This window comes from Tasmannia lanceolata, unplaced genomic scaffold, assembly GCF_043159265.1.
Source record: "Tasmannia lanceolata isolate RefF3 unplaced genomic scaffold, GAP_Taslan_0.1 ptg000013l, whole genome shotgun sequence".
NCBI lineage: Eukaryota > Viridiplantae > Streptophyta > Magnoliopsida > Canellales > Winteraceae > Tasmannia > Tasmannia lanceolata.
In genome coordinates, this window is record NW_027518690.1 from 11,833,164 (window position 1) to 11,852,340 (window position 19,177).

The 19,177-nt window shown below is 38.2% G+C and overlaps 1 protein-coding gene across 1 annotated transcript; it reads left to right on the top strand.

The window, feature by feature from the left end:
• Positions 1 to 1,966: 1,966 nt before the first annotated feature.
• Positions 1,967 to 16,281, top strand: LOC143890813 (small ubiquitin-related modifier 1-like). The gene is made up of 3 exons (XM_077395492.1): positions 1,967 to 2,175; positions 15,742 to 15,891; positions 16,029 to 16,281. The coding sequence occupies exons 1-3, from the start codon at positions 2,071 to 2,073 to the stop codon at positions 16,098 to 16,100; spliced, it is 327 nt and encodes a 108-aa protein (XP_077251607.1). The 5' UTR covers positions 1,967 to 2,070; the 3' UTR covers positions 16,101 to 16,281.
• The last annotated feature ends 2,896 nt before the right edge of the window (positions 16,282 to 19,177 follow it).

Below are 19,177 nucleotides of genomic sequence, written 5' to 3' on the forward strand. Positions count from 1 at the left end.
GATTTTTGAGGAGCTGCTGTTGGATCAGATATCAAGGATGGTACTTCCACCGTACAAAGGCCTTATTGTTGTAAGCCCTTACACTATATAATTTCTCTATTTTTTTAGCCTAACTTTTCAGTCTTTTCTTAACCTCTCCTCACTGAGTTCCAAATCTCTTGCTCTCTCGCCCTCGCTCACCATTGAGTAAAATAATATTCCATGGAAAATAAATTCATAGGTTCTAGACATGGCCTTAACTATTTAGAAGGAAGTGATATCATCATGATTTATTTAGAAAACCATTATTATGAGTAAAATAAAACTTGGAGGTTCAAATTGCTTTTTTTCATGTATAATAAATAAAGGCTACTAATATTGGCACTACCATGTTTTGATAATGAGACAATCTTACCTTGTCTTTTCTTTTTTAATGGGCTCTTGAGAGCTTTTTGAGAAGTGTAAATGCCTTTGACAACTAGTTAAATAACAAACGACAATGTGAGTTCGTCTTATTATCAAAACATGGTGGTACTAACATCACTAGCTTAAATAAATTGGAAGAAAATATATTCTAGAAATTTTTTTCTTTTCCAAACTTCTTCGAAAAATTCTTTTCCAAATCTAATTCTTTTCTCTCTTTGACTTATTTTTCTCCTATTCTCCCAGCCATCTACAAGCAACCAAACAGAGCATAAGGTCAGTTTCTAGGAATTTTCTAGAAAAGTTTAGAAAGGAAAAATATTTCTAAAATTTCCTATTTTTTTAAACAGGAAAAAGATAACCTGAACCAACCCTATGCAATTTTTATTGGAATTTGCTAGTGACCATCGCACAAAGGCATTTCACGGCTGGCTATTGCATGTGAGAGCAGCCAGCTCAGATGAATTAAATGTATAAGACAAAATTTGCAGAAAAGCGAGCCTGTGTGGCTGCTCTCTCATGCAACAGCCAGCCACAAAATGCTTTTATGCGATGGTCCGTAGCAAATTCCTAATCATGTTATCTCCCGATTAAAAGAAAAAAATCCAAGAAAATTTTTTGCATCAGAATTTTTTTCCCTTCAATCCAAACAGAGCCTGTGATTGAAAAAATATAGTTGAAGATCAATAAGTTGATCCGATGATTAGATCAATTGATGGGAATGAAATTGTAAAAAAAAGGAAAAGTAAGCCAATTTATGGACGGTTAAGCTCGCCCATTGGAAAAATATATATTGTGTGCATGTGAAGTCCAGTATTTTTTCAAAATGTACAGAGGATCCCAATTCTTAGGTTGATCCAAACCGTTCCTTTGTTGGCCCACAATGTAAATAGACTGTACCCATAAATCGTCTCCATAGGATGATCCATACCGTTCGATATGTCGGGCCCACAACAAATTTTCACTGGTAGGAACAGTGAACATAACCGAAAATAACATGGGAAGAAACAGTGTTGAAATACTTGATAGCTAAGAACATAACAGAAAACTTAACCTTGGATAGGATAGAATGGAAGAAAATGATCCACGTAGAAGAGCCCAACTAGAACCAGAATTAGAGCCGGGTAGATCCCTCTTACCTTATTCATGAATTATTTTTCTAAAGGATTAGTTTAGCCGACCCCAACTAGCTTGGGACAAAGGCTTTGTTGAGTTGAGTAGGCCCCACAACATTATATACAAAAATACACAACATGTAAAATCCCAGCCACAAATATCTCCCAAACATGAAGATAAGTGAGAATAATCCAGCCTAATATGGTAAAGACGACAACTCCTTTTTCACGTTAGAACTTAGAGAGAATAGAACAAAGCAAGCCTCCAACGTACATGTCCAATTCCATAAAAAGAAAGAAACCCACAAAATCAATCCCAGCCGTCCATTCCCACCACGCCTTTAGTTGCGAATCGGAGAGATTGAGACCGGCTTTTTGTTTCGCGGATTCCAAAATTCTATCAATTAGAATTTTGGAAAGTCATCCTTTTAAAAGAGATATTTAATTTTAAGTCCTTCAACTTTCTCGTTTCCGCGCCTCTTGTGTTGGCGTTTTGTTGAACCCTAAAAACCCTAATAAGAAACAGAGCGATTTCTGAACGGAGATCTGAAAAATGTCGGGAGCTGGTGCTGCTGCTTCTGCTGCTGCTGCTACTCAGGAAGAGGACAAGAAGCCGATGGATCAATCGGCTCATATCAATCTTAAGGTCAAGGGACAGGTAGCTTTTCTTTCTATCTTTATCTTTGGTTTCAGATCTTTTGATTCTGGTTTTTAAGGGTTTTGTGCCTTGTTTTGGTGCGGATTTGATATTTTGTTGTGTCTTGAATCCTCTATTCGGTTTGTAATGTGTTTTTGCTCGATTTCTCCACGGCTAGAGGTGAAAAGCACGAATTCGACTTCTCTGTTAGGCTTCATGTAGGTTACCTTGTAGATTAGTGGTATAAGTAGTCAATTGGGAGGAGGCAAGCATTTGATTTACCTAGAATTTACCTCGTAGAGTAGTGATGGGTATTATTTGGTTGCCAACCTCCTTGTGGGAGGGGTGTGTCATTACCAATATATATACACACTAGCAAAAAACCTCGTGCGATGCACGGGCCGACAAAGAATTGTATATACCACATCATAGGTTGATCTAAACCGTCCATGTGATGGAACGCAACATAAATAGGTTGCGCCCCAAAAATCATTTCCATAGGCTGATCCGAGCCCTCCAATCTATAGAGGTTTCCATAATTCCTCTTCAATCGGATGGTTAAGATCACCCTATAGATTTTTTTATTAAAAAAGCATAAAGGCTATAGATTTTCAAAAAATTCTCTTCTTTTCTCTTCTACTATATTCTTACCCCCTCCTTTATGCTTCTAATAAAAAATCTATAGGGTGATCTTAACCATCCGATTGAAGAGGAATTATGGAAACCTCTATAGATTGGAGGGCTAGGATCAGCCTATGGAAATGATTTTTGGGGCACAACCTATTTATGTTGTGTTCCATCACATGGACGGTTAAGATCAACCTATGATGTGGTCTATAGAATTCTTTGTCGGCCCGTGCATCGCACGGGGTTTTTTGCTAGTATACTATATAGCAGAAGAGAAAAGAAGAGAATTTTTTGAATTTTTCGAAAATTCTATGAGAATTACACATCAGTTTTTTTGACTTTTTTTAACAAATGCACCCATTCAACTCACATATTTTCAATCCTACCCCCACCTTTATGCTTTTTAACAAAGGCACTCATTAAAGCCATATAATTTCAATCTTACCCCCCTCCTTTATGGTTTTTTAATAAAAAATCTATAGAGTGATCTTAACCATCCAATTTAAGAGGAATTATGGAAACCTCTATAGATTGGAGGGCTAGGATCAGCCTATAGAAATGATTTTTGGGGCACAACCTATTTATGTTGTGTTCCATCACATGGACGGTTTGGATCAACCTATGACGTGGTCCGTACAGTTCTTTGTTGGCCCGTGCATCGCACGGGGTTTTTTACTAGTGTGTGTGTGTATATATATATATATATATATATATATATATATATAGAGAGAGAGAGAGAGAGAGAGAGAGAGAGAGAGAGAGAGAAGAGAGAGAGAGGGAGAAAAAGAAAAAGCATCATTCTTCAGGCCAAATTCCACTTTTTCGAGAAATTTGGCTTGGAAGTTATAGGATGGTGCGTGGATGCCGCATCACCAGGCTTGCAATAATTACCTATGAAACTTGTCTGGTAGTCTCCAGGGATTTTGATGCTGCATTGGCAACAAAACAAGAGATTGTGTTGATGTGGCACCCAAATGCAAAGCAAAACCTCGAAATGATCTTGGCTTTTGTGCAACCAAACACACGTCAAGTTCAAAGAGAGGGAGAGAGAGGATTATGGTTTTGGTTGGAGAGAGAGAGAGAGAGAGAGAGAGAGAGAGAGAGAGAGAGAGAGAGAGAGAGAGAGACATCGCTCGTTCATTCTTGAAAGGAGGTGGCTGCGGTAAAAAAAAAGGGGTGAATTGTGTTTTTTGTGATGAATCTCAGAACGAAATATTTGAGTTCAACTTGGTTTCTAACTCTTGAAGGCTCAAATGATCAGGTTCAAGTCTCATGGCACCATACCTCCATTTTCTAACTTTGATCATCTATATGTGATGACCCACTTGGATTTCTTTCAACTTTGAAGGAAATAGAAAAGCTGTTGAAGTGTAACCTATCTCTTCTAAGTTTGTTCCCCAATTGTCATGAGCTTTTGATGAGTGACCTGAAATTGATGAATTATTGCCAAGTATCATATGCCACTTTGTTCCTGTGAAATTGATTCATTACTGTACTTTGTTCTAGAGTGAGTGTTCAATTGAATCATTATTGGAAGTTATTGTAGAATGATACATGCAGCTTGAATTTTAGGTTCCAACATTTTTATGTGCATATTTTTTACCTTTCTTTCTGGGATAAACAGGGATTGAAACCCGAGATCTCAATGAGTGTCCAAAATTCAGATTCGTTTAGACAATATGTTTATTTATTTCAACACTAGCATTTAGTAATTGACTTTATCTCTTTCGTTTTAATTTCTCTTTGATTCTTAGGTTCTTTTACTATTTACTAATGGAACTTTAAAATTTTGATGGACTCGGATGAATGACCAAGTCTCTATTGTGTTTTGGGTATTCTAAAACCATTATCGTAGTTTTCAAATTTAGGTATTGAGTGTGATATGTTACGTATCGCGCAGGGTGCCCCAAGTTGTGCTTGTATTGCCTGCTTGCTTTCAAAAACTGGATGATCAGTGCATCTAGAAAATCTTTGATATTTTTTATTAGTTTTGGATGATTCTAAACCTTCTGCAAACCATAGAGAAGGTAGCCTGGCTCAGTGCATCCATTGATATCTGATTCATAGAATGATCTTGCATTTTGAAGATATGGATTGTCTTTTTTAGAAGGCAAGGCATGTCCTCCTCGGAATGTAATAGTCTGTTAGTGATGGCTTTGTGAAGCTTGTTCCATGCTCAAATAAGATGGTGGATGCTCTAGCCATTATGAATTATACAATACAGTTTACTGGTTACCCATGGATTTCATTGCCTCAAAGCACATATTTTGGTGGCAAATGTTTACACACACATGGCGTGTGTGTGTGTGTGTGTGTGTGTGTGTGTTTATAGATTTCATTATGGTCTAGGACTATAAATAATCCTTATTAGTATGTGTTGGATGTGAAATTTCTATCTCTGTGTTCCATGGTATTCTGAACGGAAAGTTTGCTTTGAAATGGGTGAATGGATACCAAGAAGTACTAGACTCTGCCCTTCCATTAAATTTGAAGTAATTCAATCCCTTTTTTTTTAATGGTGAAGTAATTCAATCCTTGTCTAAAGAACCAAAGAAACTCCTTACATATTTTTTTTGCCGTCCACAGTTCTCCTAAAATTTGAAGTTCATAAGTTGATTGGATTTTGGAGGATGTTGATCTTTGGTTGTTTAATCTGTAAGAAATTTGGTCGCCAACACATGTAGTTGAAAGTTTCTTGAGGATTATATAGATGATTGTTATGTTATGTGATTTTAATGGATGTTAATACTTAGCTCCGAATCCTGTTCACCCATTTTAGGAGAGAAAGGGTCATCTTGCCGTGAACCATTGATCATGATAGGGAACCAAGAAGTGGATATGCAATTATAAATCCAAGATCACCACTTAGCACCGAATCCCATCAGGCTCATGATATAGTCCTAGCAATCCCACTCAACTCTATACTCTTATTATGCCCGCAAGAGTGAGTGCCAGAGATTGCTTTCATGAGTGTATTCAAGGGGTGCCTTTTCCATATCCAATTTGCACAGTACTTTGGTCTTGGTTGTGGGTGTAATGATCCCCTAACTCGTTGGCAATGTGAATGAATGTGCTCTGATTCCCATATTAAAATAACAGTTATAATCATCTTACGACTCAGGTTCAATAGACCATTCGATTTAGGCTAAATGACAAAACGACGCAAACGAAACCCCAGCGCGAGGTATAGTCAAATTAAAGAGAAAAACTCACGTGGGAAGATGAAGTCATTGCTTTCTTAATCTGGAGATAAGCTACAGCTACGAAAAGCAAAAAGTAGAGTGCTGGAAAAGTAAATGATAAAATGCTAAAACATGTTTGGATTTGGTTATGGGACCTCTTCCTTGGAGACAGAAGTCTCCTTATATAGCTTTATTCGGGTAACCGCTCCGTTTTACCCCACCTTTCCACGATTGGCAACTGTAGTGCCACATCTTTGACTTAGTCCACCCGGATAGTAATTTGGTAACTCGGCCCTGTTTGAACTATTGGGCTTAAAGTACAAGTAGGGTGAAACTTCTAATAATTATCCATTATTTTAGGCTCCGCTACCGACATGTTCCTCTACATTCCCATCAAATGCCAGCGTGACATATAACTTTACTCACTCGGTCCAAACGAGTTGCCACTTGGCAATTCGGTCTTTCATGACCGATTATGCCCAAAATGGGTGTAAATAGAAGTCTTCAATCTTACGAATGGAATCTCCCTTCTTTTGCATGAGACATGGACCCACCATGCTCGTCTACCACATATACGTGAGTAGTTACGACCGTTACTAGATCTTTCCGCAATGACCCATCAGATCAACGGCTTGATCAGCAATCACATCTACCACGCGTACGATCAGTGTGATCGTCAAATGAGGATGGGACCAGTGGCAATTAGCTGAATTTGTGATGGCTGGCGAGATTGAGAACTCAATTGCAATAATTCAATGTGATCTAGACAGTTGATTTGATGGACTATCACAAGTAGACTTAGAGTGTCCATATCCGATGCCAAGAAGTGATTATGAAACTATTTTGGTCAATCCCCACTATTCACCTGGTGGACCCACGTTCATAGATATCTTTGTTATGGATAGTGTGCCCCACCTTGGTCGATGCAATCTTAGTTATTGGTAGTGGATCCCACCTTGGTTGATCCACATTTAGTTATTGATAGTGGATCCCACCTTGGTCGTCTCCACGTGAAAACCCCTATGAGAGAGAGAGAGAGAGAGTGAGAGAGAGAGAGAGAGAATGTCAGTGGGTCCCGCCATGAAAAGCGTTGCAATGAAAAAAATTGCAACTGCTCTTCACTAAAGCTAACTTTCCCAAGAAAGAGCTGACTATTTTGGGAATTTTTATTTAACTAAAGTTAAAGAAAACTGATTTTAAATTGAAAAAATGCGCCTCTGTATGTAATAAGGACTCGATTACGGTCAAGCAGGTGTTTACCCACTTGACACTAGTATTCCTCAATTATTTTACAGCTATGAAATTAGAGGGTGTATCCAATAAGGACTCGATTATGGTCAAGCGGGCGTTTACCGGCTTGACGCTAGCATTCCTCGGTTATTTTACAGCTATGAAATTAGAGGGTGTTGCCGCTGGAATCTAGACTGAAGCTCTCGAGTGGCGAGCGACGCTGAGATGACTCCTGGAACAAAGATTTGTAGCCTGCGAGCATGAAGAAATGTCAAAAAGCCGTTCGTAGGCTCTTTGATGCCTACGAACGGGCAACATATACGAAGTGAGCTCTCTATGAATGCAGTGACAGCAGGAGAATGGAATTGAATTCATACCTTTTAGCCTTGGTTCCCTTTTTATAGAGCAAGTCCCAAGCCAATTAGGAAAGTTGTCTCTCTAGGACTCTTTTGATTGGTTGGCTTTCCTGGAATTTCAGTTTCCAAGATTATCTTTTGCGGCTAAGCTTTAAGGCTGTAGCTTTAGGGTTGCTAGGGCTTCTTTAAGAGGTGTGAAGTTACCCTTTCCCCCTGGTGCCTTTGAATCCTTGAATGCCACATTTTGATCTCCGATTGGGTGCCAATTTTTACCCCCATCAGAGGGGTTTCAGGTTTTTATTTTTCTTATTTTGGCAAAATAATTTCTTCCATCCCTATCTTCCATTTCAAATCATCAAATGTTTCTTGGTTCCTAATTTTATTTTGTATATTTTGATATATTTTATGAAAAGAAAGCAAACTGGATATATTATATCACCAATTGTCGTCTCTACACAATTGGTAGTGAGTGTTCATTAACGAACTGTAATTGATAATGAAATTGTTAAATTTGCGAAAGACTTTTTTCTTAATTTTTCTTAACGAACTCGGAAATTATATTTTTTCTTAATTTTTCTGTTTAAGACTAAAAGTTAATTTTTACTCAAAGATCAGGCCGAGTTTATTTAAGTAGCAGTTTTCTAGTGCTCAATTCAGCTTCTAAGGCTTTAAACTAAGAAAGCCCAAACAATCTTAGCTACTTTGATTCTACATTTTTTTTTTGTCGATTTATTCAATTTATGTTCATTTGATAATCTTTAATTTTAGGCGGCTGATATTGGCACTACCATGTTTTTATAATTGCACTAACTCTTCAATTTGTGTAGTTTTTTTTGTTGATTTATTCAATTTTTTTTTTTTTGGAAAGATGACATATCTCATTGATACTATGAAAATTGCATTGGGGACCAGGAGTCCCAGCCTGCATTACATAGAATCAACTAAAAAAACCAGGGCGTACCCTTAGGGCTGTTCAATCGGTTTTAACCGAACCGAAATTACCCAAATTAACCGAACCGAAATATTTCGGTTATCTAAAAGTGCTAACCGAAACCGCAACCGATTTATATGGTAACCGAACTGAACCGAAACCGAAATATAATTTCGGTTGTTCGGTTAGTTCGGTTTAGCCGAATTATGAGAAGTAGTGTTTGATCGGTTAACCTTGAGGAAAAAAATCACTGATTAAAAAAGTTGAAGAGAAAAAGACTTCTAAAGATCATGCTCAAATGAAACCCCAAAAAAATACAACAAACCCTAATCCCTCAAACCCAGCTTTCTTTAAGAGGGGCGAGACTCCATGGCAAGGGCTCGAATCCTCCTTACAAGAACTCAAACCCATTTCGATAAAAACCTTCAAAATCTCATCCAACTCCAACCTACAAAATCTATGCTCACCTCTTTTGAGAATCTTCAAAAGACATTTGAAAAACCCAAATTCCTCTTCTGTTTGCTTTAGAAGGGAGTTGAAGATGGGGATCTTCTGAAACAGAGGAGAGAAATCAGAAGCTTTGTGTGGATCTGCTGAAAGAGGGAAGAGAAATCAAAACCCTCAAAATCTCAAATGAAAAATATAAAGAAAGAAAAAAAAAGAAGAAAAGAAGGGAGAGGATCAGAGATTCAAAGAGAGAGAGAGAATACCTGATCGCTGGAGAGGTGGCCGACTGGCCGGAGTGGAGAGGTGGCCGGAGGCGGAGCCGCGGAGAGAGAGAGTGAGAGACGGCAGAAAATGAGAGAAGAAACCCTAGCTGTGAGCTCTCTCTCTTTTACTCTTTTTGCTAAAATGAATAAACCCTAACTTTTACTACCTACTTACCTTTAGTTATTCTATTCACCTCCTTTTTATTACAGGACAGCCCATTTTTAAGTTTTTACATTTCCCAGGTAAAAAAGGGGTGAATAAAGTTAATTTATCGTTTCCATTTCAAAATCTAAGGGTTTGGATTATTCAGTTTTTTAACCCAAATTAAGCGAAAACCGATTTTGAAAAACCGAATTTTTTTAACCTGAAACTGGTTGTTCAGTTATTCGGTTAACCGAATAATTTTCCAGTGAAAACCGCAACCGAAACCGATAACCGAAATTGGAGCCGAACCATAACTGAAACCGAACCGAAATAACTGACTGACTTCGGTTCGGTCGGTTATTTCGGTTATTTCGGATTAATGAACACCCCTACGTACCCTGCACCAAGAAGGCCAAGTAAAAACAACAGGAATCGAGACCCTTTCTTCATGCACCGCACCATGGTTGAGGCTTACATTACATTTAAAGAAGCCTGCCCCAACCATGCTGAACCGCATGCTCTGCACTGTAGATATTACAACCAGCATCATTCATCATCCTCATATAGTCTCCCCAAACCCCAACATTTCTCTAGCAACAACTTCACCATATTTCTTGACTAATCACATAAAAAAGAACCTCCAGACAACATTGCCTTGACTAGCGAAAGACCATGATCTCTCAGGCTATTGAGATTCTAACTCTTTTCTCGGCCCACCTAGGGTCAATATTAGGGGTGGCCAGAACCGAACCAGAACCGAAGAACCGAACCGGAACCGAACTGTAAAAAAATATTTTTGGTCCGGTTCGGTTCCACTGATGAAGAACCGAAAATTTTCGGTTCGATTCCGGGTCTAATGTTCTCGGTTCGGTTCCGGAACCGAAGAACCGAACTTTGAATATATATATATATATATATATATATATATATAATATTTTTATATTTCTATTATACGTATACTTAATAATATAAATTACTTATAATATTAATAAGTAATAGTTAATACTATTCTTATAATAAGAAAGTAACTTATATTATAACTTTAATTAAAAGTTTTTATAAATTATAATTAATAATTAATAATTACCCATTAGAACCGAACCGGACCGAACCGATTATGTTCGGTCCGGTTCGGTTCGGTCCTACTGTGTAGTACGGTTCGGTTCGGTTCTTACGGTTCATGGAACCGAGAACCGAGAACCGAAAAAAAATGAACCGAGAACCGAACCGGTTGGCCACCCCTAGTCAATATTACCTAGAGTAGATATTTACTCCTGCGATCTCGCTTATACACCATTCTAACATATTACCTTAGCACCGACCAACAAAATTGAAGCCAGCTTCATAGGTTCGACAATTTAAGTAACTAAAATCCCAACTTCCTTTAACCATCTCCTTTTCCGTCCTACCTCTACTAATTAGAAACAACCAAAAGAACCATGACTAAGAGGACTCCACTAGTAGACAATTACAATGCTCCACAACTAACGAAATCAACTTACCTAGATACTTCGGAAGTCAATAAGCAATGAGTCACTAATACAATTCAAATCAGTACCCTCTTAAGATAGGGTCCTTTAATCTCATATTTCAGCTTCCATTTCAGCCTCCTTTGCTCTTTCTTTTTTCTCCTCTACGTTTCTAGCTTCCATTGCGAGGAACATTTCTTTAGTCTTTCCTAGATCCTCTTGGTATGAGATTCCAAATACATCTCCAATTGCTAAAAACTCATTAAAACCCTCCGGCTCTGGGTGCCCAGATTCCTCTAAATTAGGCGATATCAATACACCATTTCCTTTAACATTTCCACCGGACTCATTAAACTTCACTATTCACTGATCATCTTCCACCTCTGAATTACCTCGCACTAGACCCGAATCAGCACCCAGGTTCTCGCGCCTATTCTCCAGGCTTAAAATCGCCAAATGTTTCTCCTCTTCCCATAGTCGCCTTCGGGATCGCCTTTCCTTTTCTAAAATCTTATTGAATATGGGCAAATTACGAAGATGCGTGTGAAGTTCTTCCTCGCTATTCATGATGGACAGATTAGGAGACATCCCGAGCTTCGACTAGATTCTTCTCTTTCTTTCATCCATTGCTTCTTAAGAGGAGATAGTAACACCTCACGAGGGGTAGGTGATTCCTTCCTCGCCAGCTTTTCGTTATATTTGAGATTTTTTAGAAGGTCAAGGTCTCCCTCCTCCAGGGTAAAGTCCCCCTTGGTCCCACTAATTGTAGCCCGAGATCGATCTTTACCAAACATGCTTGACCTAGGCGAGTTATCCAAAATTCGTTGAAATTAGTGATTTTCATACTCAAGTTTTTTCTTTCTGAATTCCTTTTTTCAATACATACACTTAATCCTTCTGTTAAGTACTGATAGGCCATCACGGGTAGCCAAGATGCAAGCGTCCTGCCCGAGACCTCTACTAAATTTACCTTTACCCGAACATGTGCGCTTTTCATCGAAACTCTTGCTTTCCTTGAGGAACCTATTTTTTAATTTTAAGGCCTTTAGCTCCTTCGCCGACTTTAACCTAAAAGAATCCACAATATCTTTTCCACCTGCCTTTCCTTTTGCGCCACGTGAGGCGGAAATTAATGTCTTTGGTGCAATCCTTGCCGTAGACTGACCCTCAGCTCCCCTCAGCGTAGCCTCCCTACTTTTTGACGGGCCAGGAGGGATCTCAGAGGGGACAGGTGCGTAGGTAGGCCATTCAAAATTTAAAGCGGGGCCACCAACGGCTCCTTTTCGTGCCCAGGGACCACTGTCACCTTTTCCGGTGAAAAAACTGCCGTCGGTGGGCCTTTATCGGTGGAAATCTGACCGGGTCCCTCAAAAATGGCCAAAATGTCTTTACTACTGGATTTTTCCACCACCGACATTGCCAAAGAATTTATATTATCCTCGGACACACCTTAACTCCCACCGAATAAATGGTGGAATCTACCCTTAAGTTAATGGATGGAGGGATTGATTTCCACAGGGAGGAAATGACCAGGGCAAAGGCAAAGGCCAAATAATGATTGTGATTCCCAAAGAGTTGGGTCTCAAGGACATGACCCAGATGGAGACCCAAGATCTCCACCTTGGCTGAAGACCATGAATGAAGTGAAATATCATAGAATCGCAACCGAATAGTTCTAGCCTCCGTATTATATGCTGGGAACCAGGACTGGAGGGAAGAGAGATATCTTCCGAAAGCCTGGGCCTCAGAGTCAAAGCGAAAAAGGATGTCCACTGTGCTAATAGAGAAAGGTTTTTGCAATTCCGGGAGACCCCAAAACTTTTTGGCCCAATCCCAAATATCTTCTAGAAGCTAGGAGCCGGATTGCAAACTCCTAATGAGACAACTCTTAAAGATTCCTTTTTATTTCCTCCACCACGGAAGCTGGAACGTCCAAACATTGAACCTTGTCGTGGGTGGCAACTTGGATATTTTTGGGCCTCCACAAAGTTGGGATTCTCTGTTTCAGATTCCGAGCACTTTCTGCAAATGGTGCGTGAGCCAAAGTTTTTATAGTTACATTTTAAGCACAACCAGTCGCTACCACTCGGACGTGGCTTGCGATTAGACTCCAGTGCTCTACGGCCAGGGGTCTTCCTAGCCCCAAAGTCCAACCTCCTCCCGTTGGTGTCCCAGTCTTCCATACTTCCCAAAGAACCTGCATGCAATCTAGATGGGGGCCATTGGGGCCTCGCCAGGTTAGCTTCTTACCCGGGCGAGAACAAGAATCTTCGGCAGCATGGGTTAAAAAACCCCAAGAGATTCCAACACTTCCAGAACAGAATAGCCGCCATCTAGACATGAAAGCAAATGCTTTGATAGCCGCTCAATTTATATATTGTATCATGTATGTCTGTAGTATGTTTTAAGTTTTATATTTGTGTGTGTGTGTGTGTGTGTGTGTGTGTGTGTGTGTGTGTGTGTGTGTATCTACTACTATATAGCAGAAGAGAAAAGGAGAGAATTTTGTCCATTTAACACATCAATGTGGATGATTTTTACCGTTTTTTGCCCTCCTCACATATCTGTACATACTATCTATGTGAGGGTAAAAAAGGTATGAATGTTCAGAATTATTTGCAAAATCTGTGGCATTAACACCTCGGTGGTAATTTCGAATCTTGATTTGCTAGCCACCTTCTCCAAATGCTATGTCTTGCCCATCCTTTGCAATTGTATGTATTCAGAGATTTGTCTTATTAGATGCGATGAAAAACTGCATGAAAATACTATTTCTTGAAAGGTAGCTAGCAGTAATACGTAAAGAGAGAAGCTAGCAATAATAATCATTACGTAGTAAAGATTGGGAGGGAAATTACGGACAATGGGTACCTGGATATGACAATTACAGAAAAAACTACAAAGAAGAGGTATCAAAATATGACAATTAAGAAAAAAACTACTTTTCCTTATTTATTTTTTGAGGATATTACAAATTCCACACGCCTGTAAAAATATTTACAAATTCCGGGCACCTTCAGACGAACAACAGATTATGGAAACCTCTATAGATTGGAGGGCTAGGATTAGCCTATGGAAATGACTTTACGGGCACAACCTATTGATCTTGATGGTTTGGATCAACCTATGATGTGGTCCGTACAGTTCTTTGTCGGCCTGTGCATCGCACAGGTATATGCGCTTGAGGGCACAAAACACATGTGGGCCCACATTGTTTGGATGATCCAAAGCATTCATTTGAAAGGCCCTTACCACATTGTTAGGATGACCCAAAGCATTCTTTATATATATATATATATATATATATATATATATATATAAGAGAAAACGGTTCCTACACATATGTGTAGATAAGTTATCTACACACTAGCTTAAAATACAGTGGGGGCTACATTATTTGGGTGATCCAAACCATTCATTTTTAAGGCCCTCACATAGATAGGGTGTCCACAAAAAATCAGATCCATAGGATCATCCTAACCATTCGAACTGTGGAGGCAAAAAATGGACTAATTTGTGAAGGTTTAAAGACATCCATTTTACCTCCACAAATCGTAGGGTTGGGATGATCCTATGGATCTGATTTTTTGTAGACACCCTATCTATATGAGGGCCTTTAAAATGGATGGCTTGGATCACCCAAACAATGTGAGCCCCCACTGTATTTTAAGCTAGTGTGTAGGAACCGTTTTCTCTCTCTCTCTCTCTCTCTCTCTCTCTCCTATATATATATATATATATATATATATATATATATATATATATATATATATATAGGAGAGAGAGAGAGGTGAATGTTTTAAGTTTTAATATATTTATAATCCATTCAAGTAAATGTTTTTGTGGTGTGGGTTCACATGCATTATGCTGAGGTTTACCATTGTCAAATGAAGATGAGGAGATGCTGTCAGAGCAGCGACTGTTGAGGCAAGAGATACATGGAAATCAACATTTTTATGTTTAGAATTTTTTTCGGATGCAGTTTCTTCGTTGGTTGCATGGATTCTAACCCAGTATTGAGTGAGAGGTTTTATTATACTGAAGGTTATCACAGTTCTACAGAAAATGGGGTTACTGTGGCTTCAGAAGTTTACCAAAGCGCAGTAAACAGATAGATTATGTAAATAGAGAGGGCATGACCTTGAAAAAAGCTCCACCCTTTGATATTTGATCCAACAGCAGCCCCCTTTTTCATCTTTTTAAGGGGCTGCTGTTGGATCAAACATCAAGGGTGGCGCTTTTTTCAAGTTCATGCCCGATCGGGCATCATATAATATCTCATGTAACTAATTCCCATGCATTAAGAGTTTTGCTTACCAGTAAGTTGTGCCTGATATGATGAAACCAGAGGAAGATAGTGTAATGTTCCCACATTCACTGCTATTAGGGTTACTCTCTTGGAGGGCACAAGATTACCTTCACAGTACCCTAGCATTTACCTTCTCATGTGCCTCAATTCTAGATCAATTATGAGTTCCTTGGTTCCTCCTTTGTCCTTTGGCATCTTTTTCAACTATAATTTTATTTTAATCTCAAGGAGCTTGTATTAGGATATTGTCATCATACGCCTGTTGTTATTGAGTGTTACTCATTTATTTTGGACTGTGCAGATCTATGGAAAGCTTGATTCCCTTCTGGGGAGGGATGTTGATATGTAAGATAACAACTATGATATCAATAGCAATCAAGTGTTTAAGGAAACACCACATAGCTTACTATTCTCTCCCTCCTATTGCATACTCCAAAAGAAACATCAGAGATGAACTCATGAAATAGTTTATTTATCATATGGTGTGGTGATGGTTTATTTACTATTCATCGAGATACTGTGTGTTTCATAGAACAATCCCCTATTTGTGTTTGGCATGTTTATACTTTCAGGACCAGGGTTGTTCTGACTGAATCATGTGTGCTTTCATTCATGATTATGACTGTAGGATGGGAATGAAGTCTTCTTCAGGATCAAGCGCAGTACCCAGCTGCGTAAGCTCATGAATGCTTACTGTGATCGACAGTCCGTAGATTTTAATTCCATCGCGTTCTTATTTGATGGTCGAAGATTGCGAGGAGAGCAGACCCCAGATGAGGTAGAATTTAGTTTTTTGTTTTTTGTTTTCTTTTCTTTCTTCAAATTCAATCATCTGAACATCTGAAATTGTATGATGCTTTTGAGCTTTACCCAATTTTGTAAACTGTTTGTTGTTTTTTTCTGCCTGAATTGCAGCTGGAAATGGAAGATGGGGATGAAATTGATGCCATGCTGCACCAGACTGGTGGTAGCCTTGGAGTCATCTGATTAGGGCTCAAAGAAGTAAATGTAGAAGAAAAGAGGGGGAGAATGGCTGCTGCTTATTTAGTTGTGCTTAATCTCTATTTTCTAAGACTTTGCTGTAAAGAAATATTTGCAAATATTAATGTGAGATCGACTATTTGCAAATTTGCATTTAATTCAGAGAAATTGGGCTTGTTTCAGAAAATTCTCATTTAATTCTACAAATGCTTTTGATTATTCGGCACTTTTAAAAGTTCAAAATGAGCCACAAAAGATTCATGTTTTTTCAAGATTTGTGGGTGTCTAGGCAATATCGCAGCCCCACAATTCCTGTTGAAAATGAGGAGCTGCGAAATGGCTTTGTCCGAAATTGCCTAGACATTCCCTTCAAAGAAAGATTGAGTGCATTATTATTTCGGATTTGCTAGGCACTTTTGCAGAAAGCCGAGCGGCTGACTTTTGCATGAGTGAACAGCGACAGCAGATTTTGTCTTATTCATTTAATTTTCCAAGGTGGCTGTTCTCTCATGCAAAAATCAGCTGTGAATTTGCTTCTTGGGAACTTGCCTAGAAAATCCATTATTATTTCGTGGCAATGTTCATTAGCTATGCAATTTTGTCATTAACAAACTGCCTAAATTTGTTTGGGTAAATTACTGCTACGTGTTGGAGAGTTGAAGAAATGACATAAAAATGTCGCTTGTTGAGAAAAAATGAATAAATGCTGATTTATAAAAAAATCAAAATTCTAAGACCAAAATGCCCCTAAGTACCTTTATTCTTCTTTCCTTCTTTTTACCGTTTTACTTTACCCATTTTGTTTGAACCCTATTTTTAACTTAGTTGAAGTGCTTCTTCTTCTCCGGCGAAACCTACTCTTTTCTCTGGTAAAACGTAAGAAGGTAAGCCTGAAATCTCATTCTCCCTCCCTCTATATATATATTTCTATTTTTTTTTTCAAAATTCCATCTAACATCATCTCCTTCTTCTCTCTCTCTTTTTAGGGTATTCAAAGGTTTTTTTGCTTGAAATGCACAAAATTGGACACATCGGCATTCTGCCTCATCAAATCTTTCTCAAAAAGGGTTTCGAGATCTCCCATTCTTCTTCTCGACGCAAAAACAGGTTATTCGAAGCCAAAAATTACTTGGTCGAAGACAAAAATGTATTTCCAGTAATATTCGCCGTTGTGTTTTTCGCTTCGACTAAATTTTTATAGGCTTTGAATAACTAGTTTTTGCTTCGACTAACATGTTTTTTGCTGCAACTAAAACTTTTGAATTCCATTAACATTCGGAACTTTTTTCGTCTTTGACTAACATATTTTTAGCGTCGAGAAATATTTGTTGGCTTCAACTATCACGTTTTGGGCTTCGACTAACTTTTTTTTTTGCTTTGACTACCATGTTTTTCGCTTCGACCAACTTTTTTTTGGCTTCAAGTAACTTTTTCTGACTTTGAGTAATTTGCTTTTTGGCATCGACTAGTTTTTTGGCTTAAGTAATTTATTTTTTTGGGGCTTCCAGTCAGATTTTTTGGCTTCGAGTAAATTTTTGTTTGTCTTCGACTATCATTTTTGCTTATAGTAACTTTTTTTTGGCTTCGACTAGCATTATTTTCGGCTTCGACTAACATTTTTTGCTTCAAATAACTTCCATTTTGCTTCAAATACCTTGTTTTGCCTTCGACTACCAATTTTCACTTCTTATTTTGGCTTCGAGTGACTCATTTTGGATTCGGATAATATGTTTTTGGCTTCGAGTTCGTCTTCTAGCTTCGACTAATCACTTTTTGGGTTTGAGTAATCAATTTTGGATTCGAGTTCGTCTTTTGGCTTCGACTAATCACTTTTTGGGTTTGAGTTATCGATTTTGGATTCGAGTTACATTTTTTTTTGCTTCAAGTAACCCGTGCGAGTACCATTTTAGCTTCGACTACTATCTCAGGACAAATGAGCATCTGCTGCAGGAGAAATGAAGATGTTTCACTGGAGAAGAAGATTTCTATCGCTCGAAAATGAGGCCGTTTCATACAAAATGTGTCAGAGTAAAACCTAGAAATGAAAGAGTGCAAAACCTAAAAGTAAAAGAGTAAAACTGTAAACGGCCGATGTGTCCAATTTTGTACATTTCAAGCAAAAACCTTTGAATACCCTAAAAAATGATAAAGAAGGAGATAATGTTAGATGGAGTTTTGAAGAAAAAAAATAGAAATATATATAAAGAGAGAGGGAGAATGAGATTTCAGGCTTACCTCCTTACGTATTACCGAAGAAGAAGAAGCACTTCGACTCAATTAAAAATAAGGTTCGAACAAAATGGGTAGAGTAAAACTGTAAAAGAAGATGGGAAGAAGAAAAAAAGTATTGAGAGGCATTTTGGTCCTAGAATTTTGATTCTTTTATAAATCAGCATTTATTCGTTTTTTCTCGACAACCGACATTTTTATGTCATTTTTTTAACCCTCCGACACGTAGCAGTAATTTACCCAATTCTTTTTTGTTAATTGATATGGGCACTCCTTCACTCAGACAATGATGACACTTGTCAATCCTCACTTCATCAAACACTACTGACAGAGTGACAGTAAGGAGTGCAAAACAGAGAGAGGAATGCCATTATTGAAACAAGACTACTGATTTGATTTCCTTGTTTTATATGTGGAGTTTATCAACACTTACCCAGGTGTGGCATTAGGGGTCTTTCTTTCCTAGAGGTTTAGAATGGGAGGGTAGAAAGAAACAAAACCACACTTTTTATTTGCTTAGGCTAACCATCGAAACATAGAAATCTCTCTCATCCCAAGATATTTCCTTTAAGTTTGGATACATGGGAAATAAAATTATAGAAAACAATATTTTTCTAGGAAAAATTGTTATGGACTTGTTTTTCTATTGTTTGGTTCACATTATTCAATTTTTTGGAATTTCAAATTTTCCATTGTTTGGTCACTGGTGGTGATTTTTGCAAGGGAGAGCTGCTCATGGTAGTCCTTCTCTGCTGAGCACATTGGAAAATCGTTTACAGCATTTACATAAGCATGGCTAATCCCATTGAGCAGGAACTTATATTATGGTCCAACAAATGAACGGTTTAGATCAT

Excerpts from the sequence above, each read along its gene's own strand:
- LOC143890813 (XM_077395492.1), top strand. The coding sequence starts at position 2,071 with ATGTCGGGAGCTGGTGCTGCTGCTTCTGCTGCTGCTGCTACTCAGGAA. Across the intron at positions 2,176-15,741 it reads ATCTTAAGGTCAAGGGACAG|GATGGGAATGAAGTCTTCTT; the intron begins GTAGCTTTTCTT and ends TTATGACTGTAG. Across the intron at positions 15,892-16,028 it reads GAGAGCAGACCCCAGATGAG|CTGGAAATGGAAGATGGGGA; the intron begins GTAGAATTTAGT and ends CCTGAATTGCAG.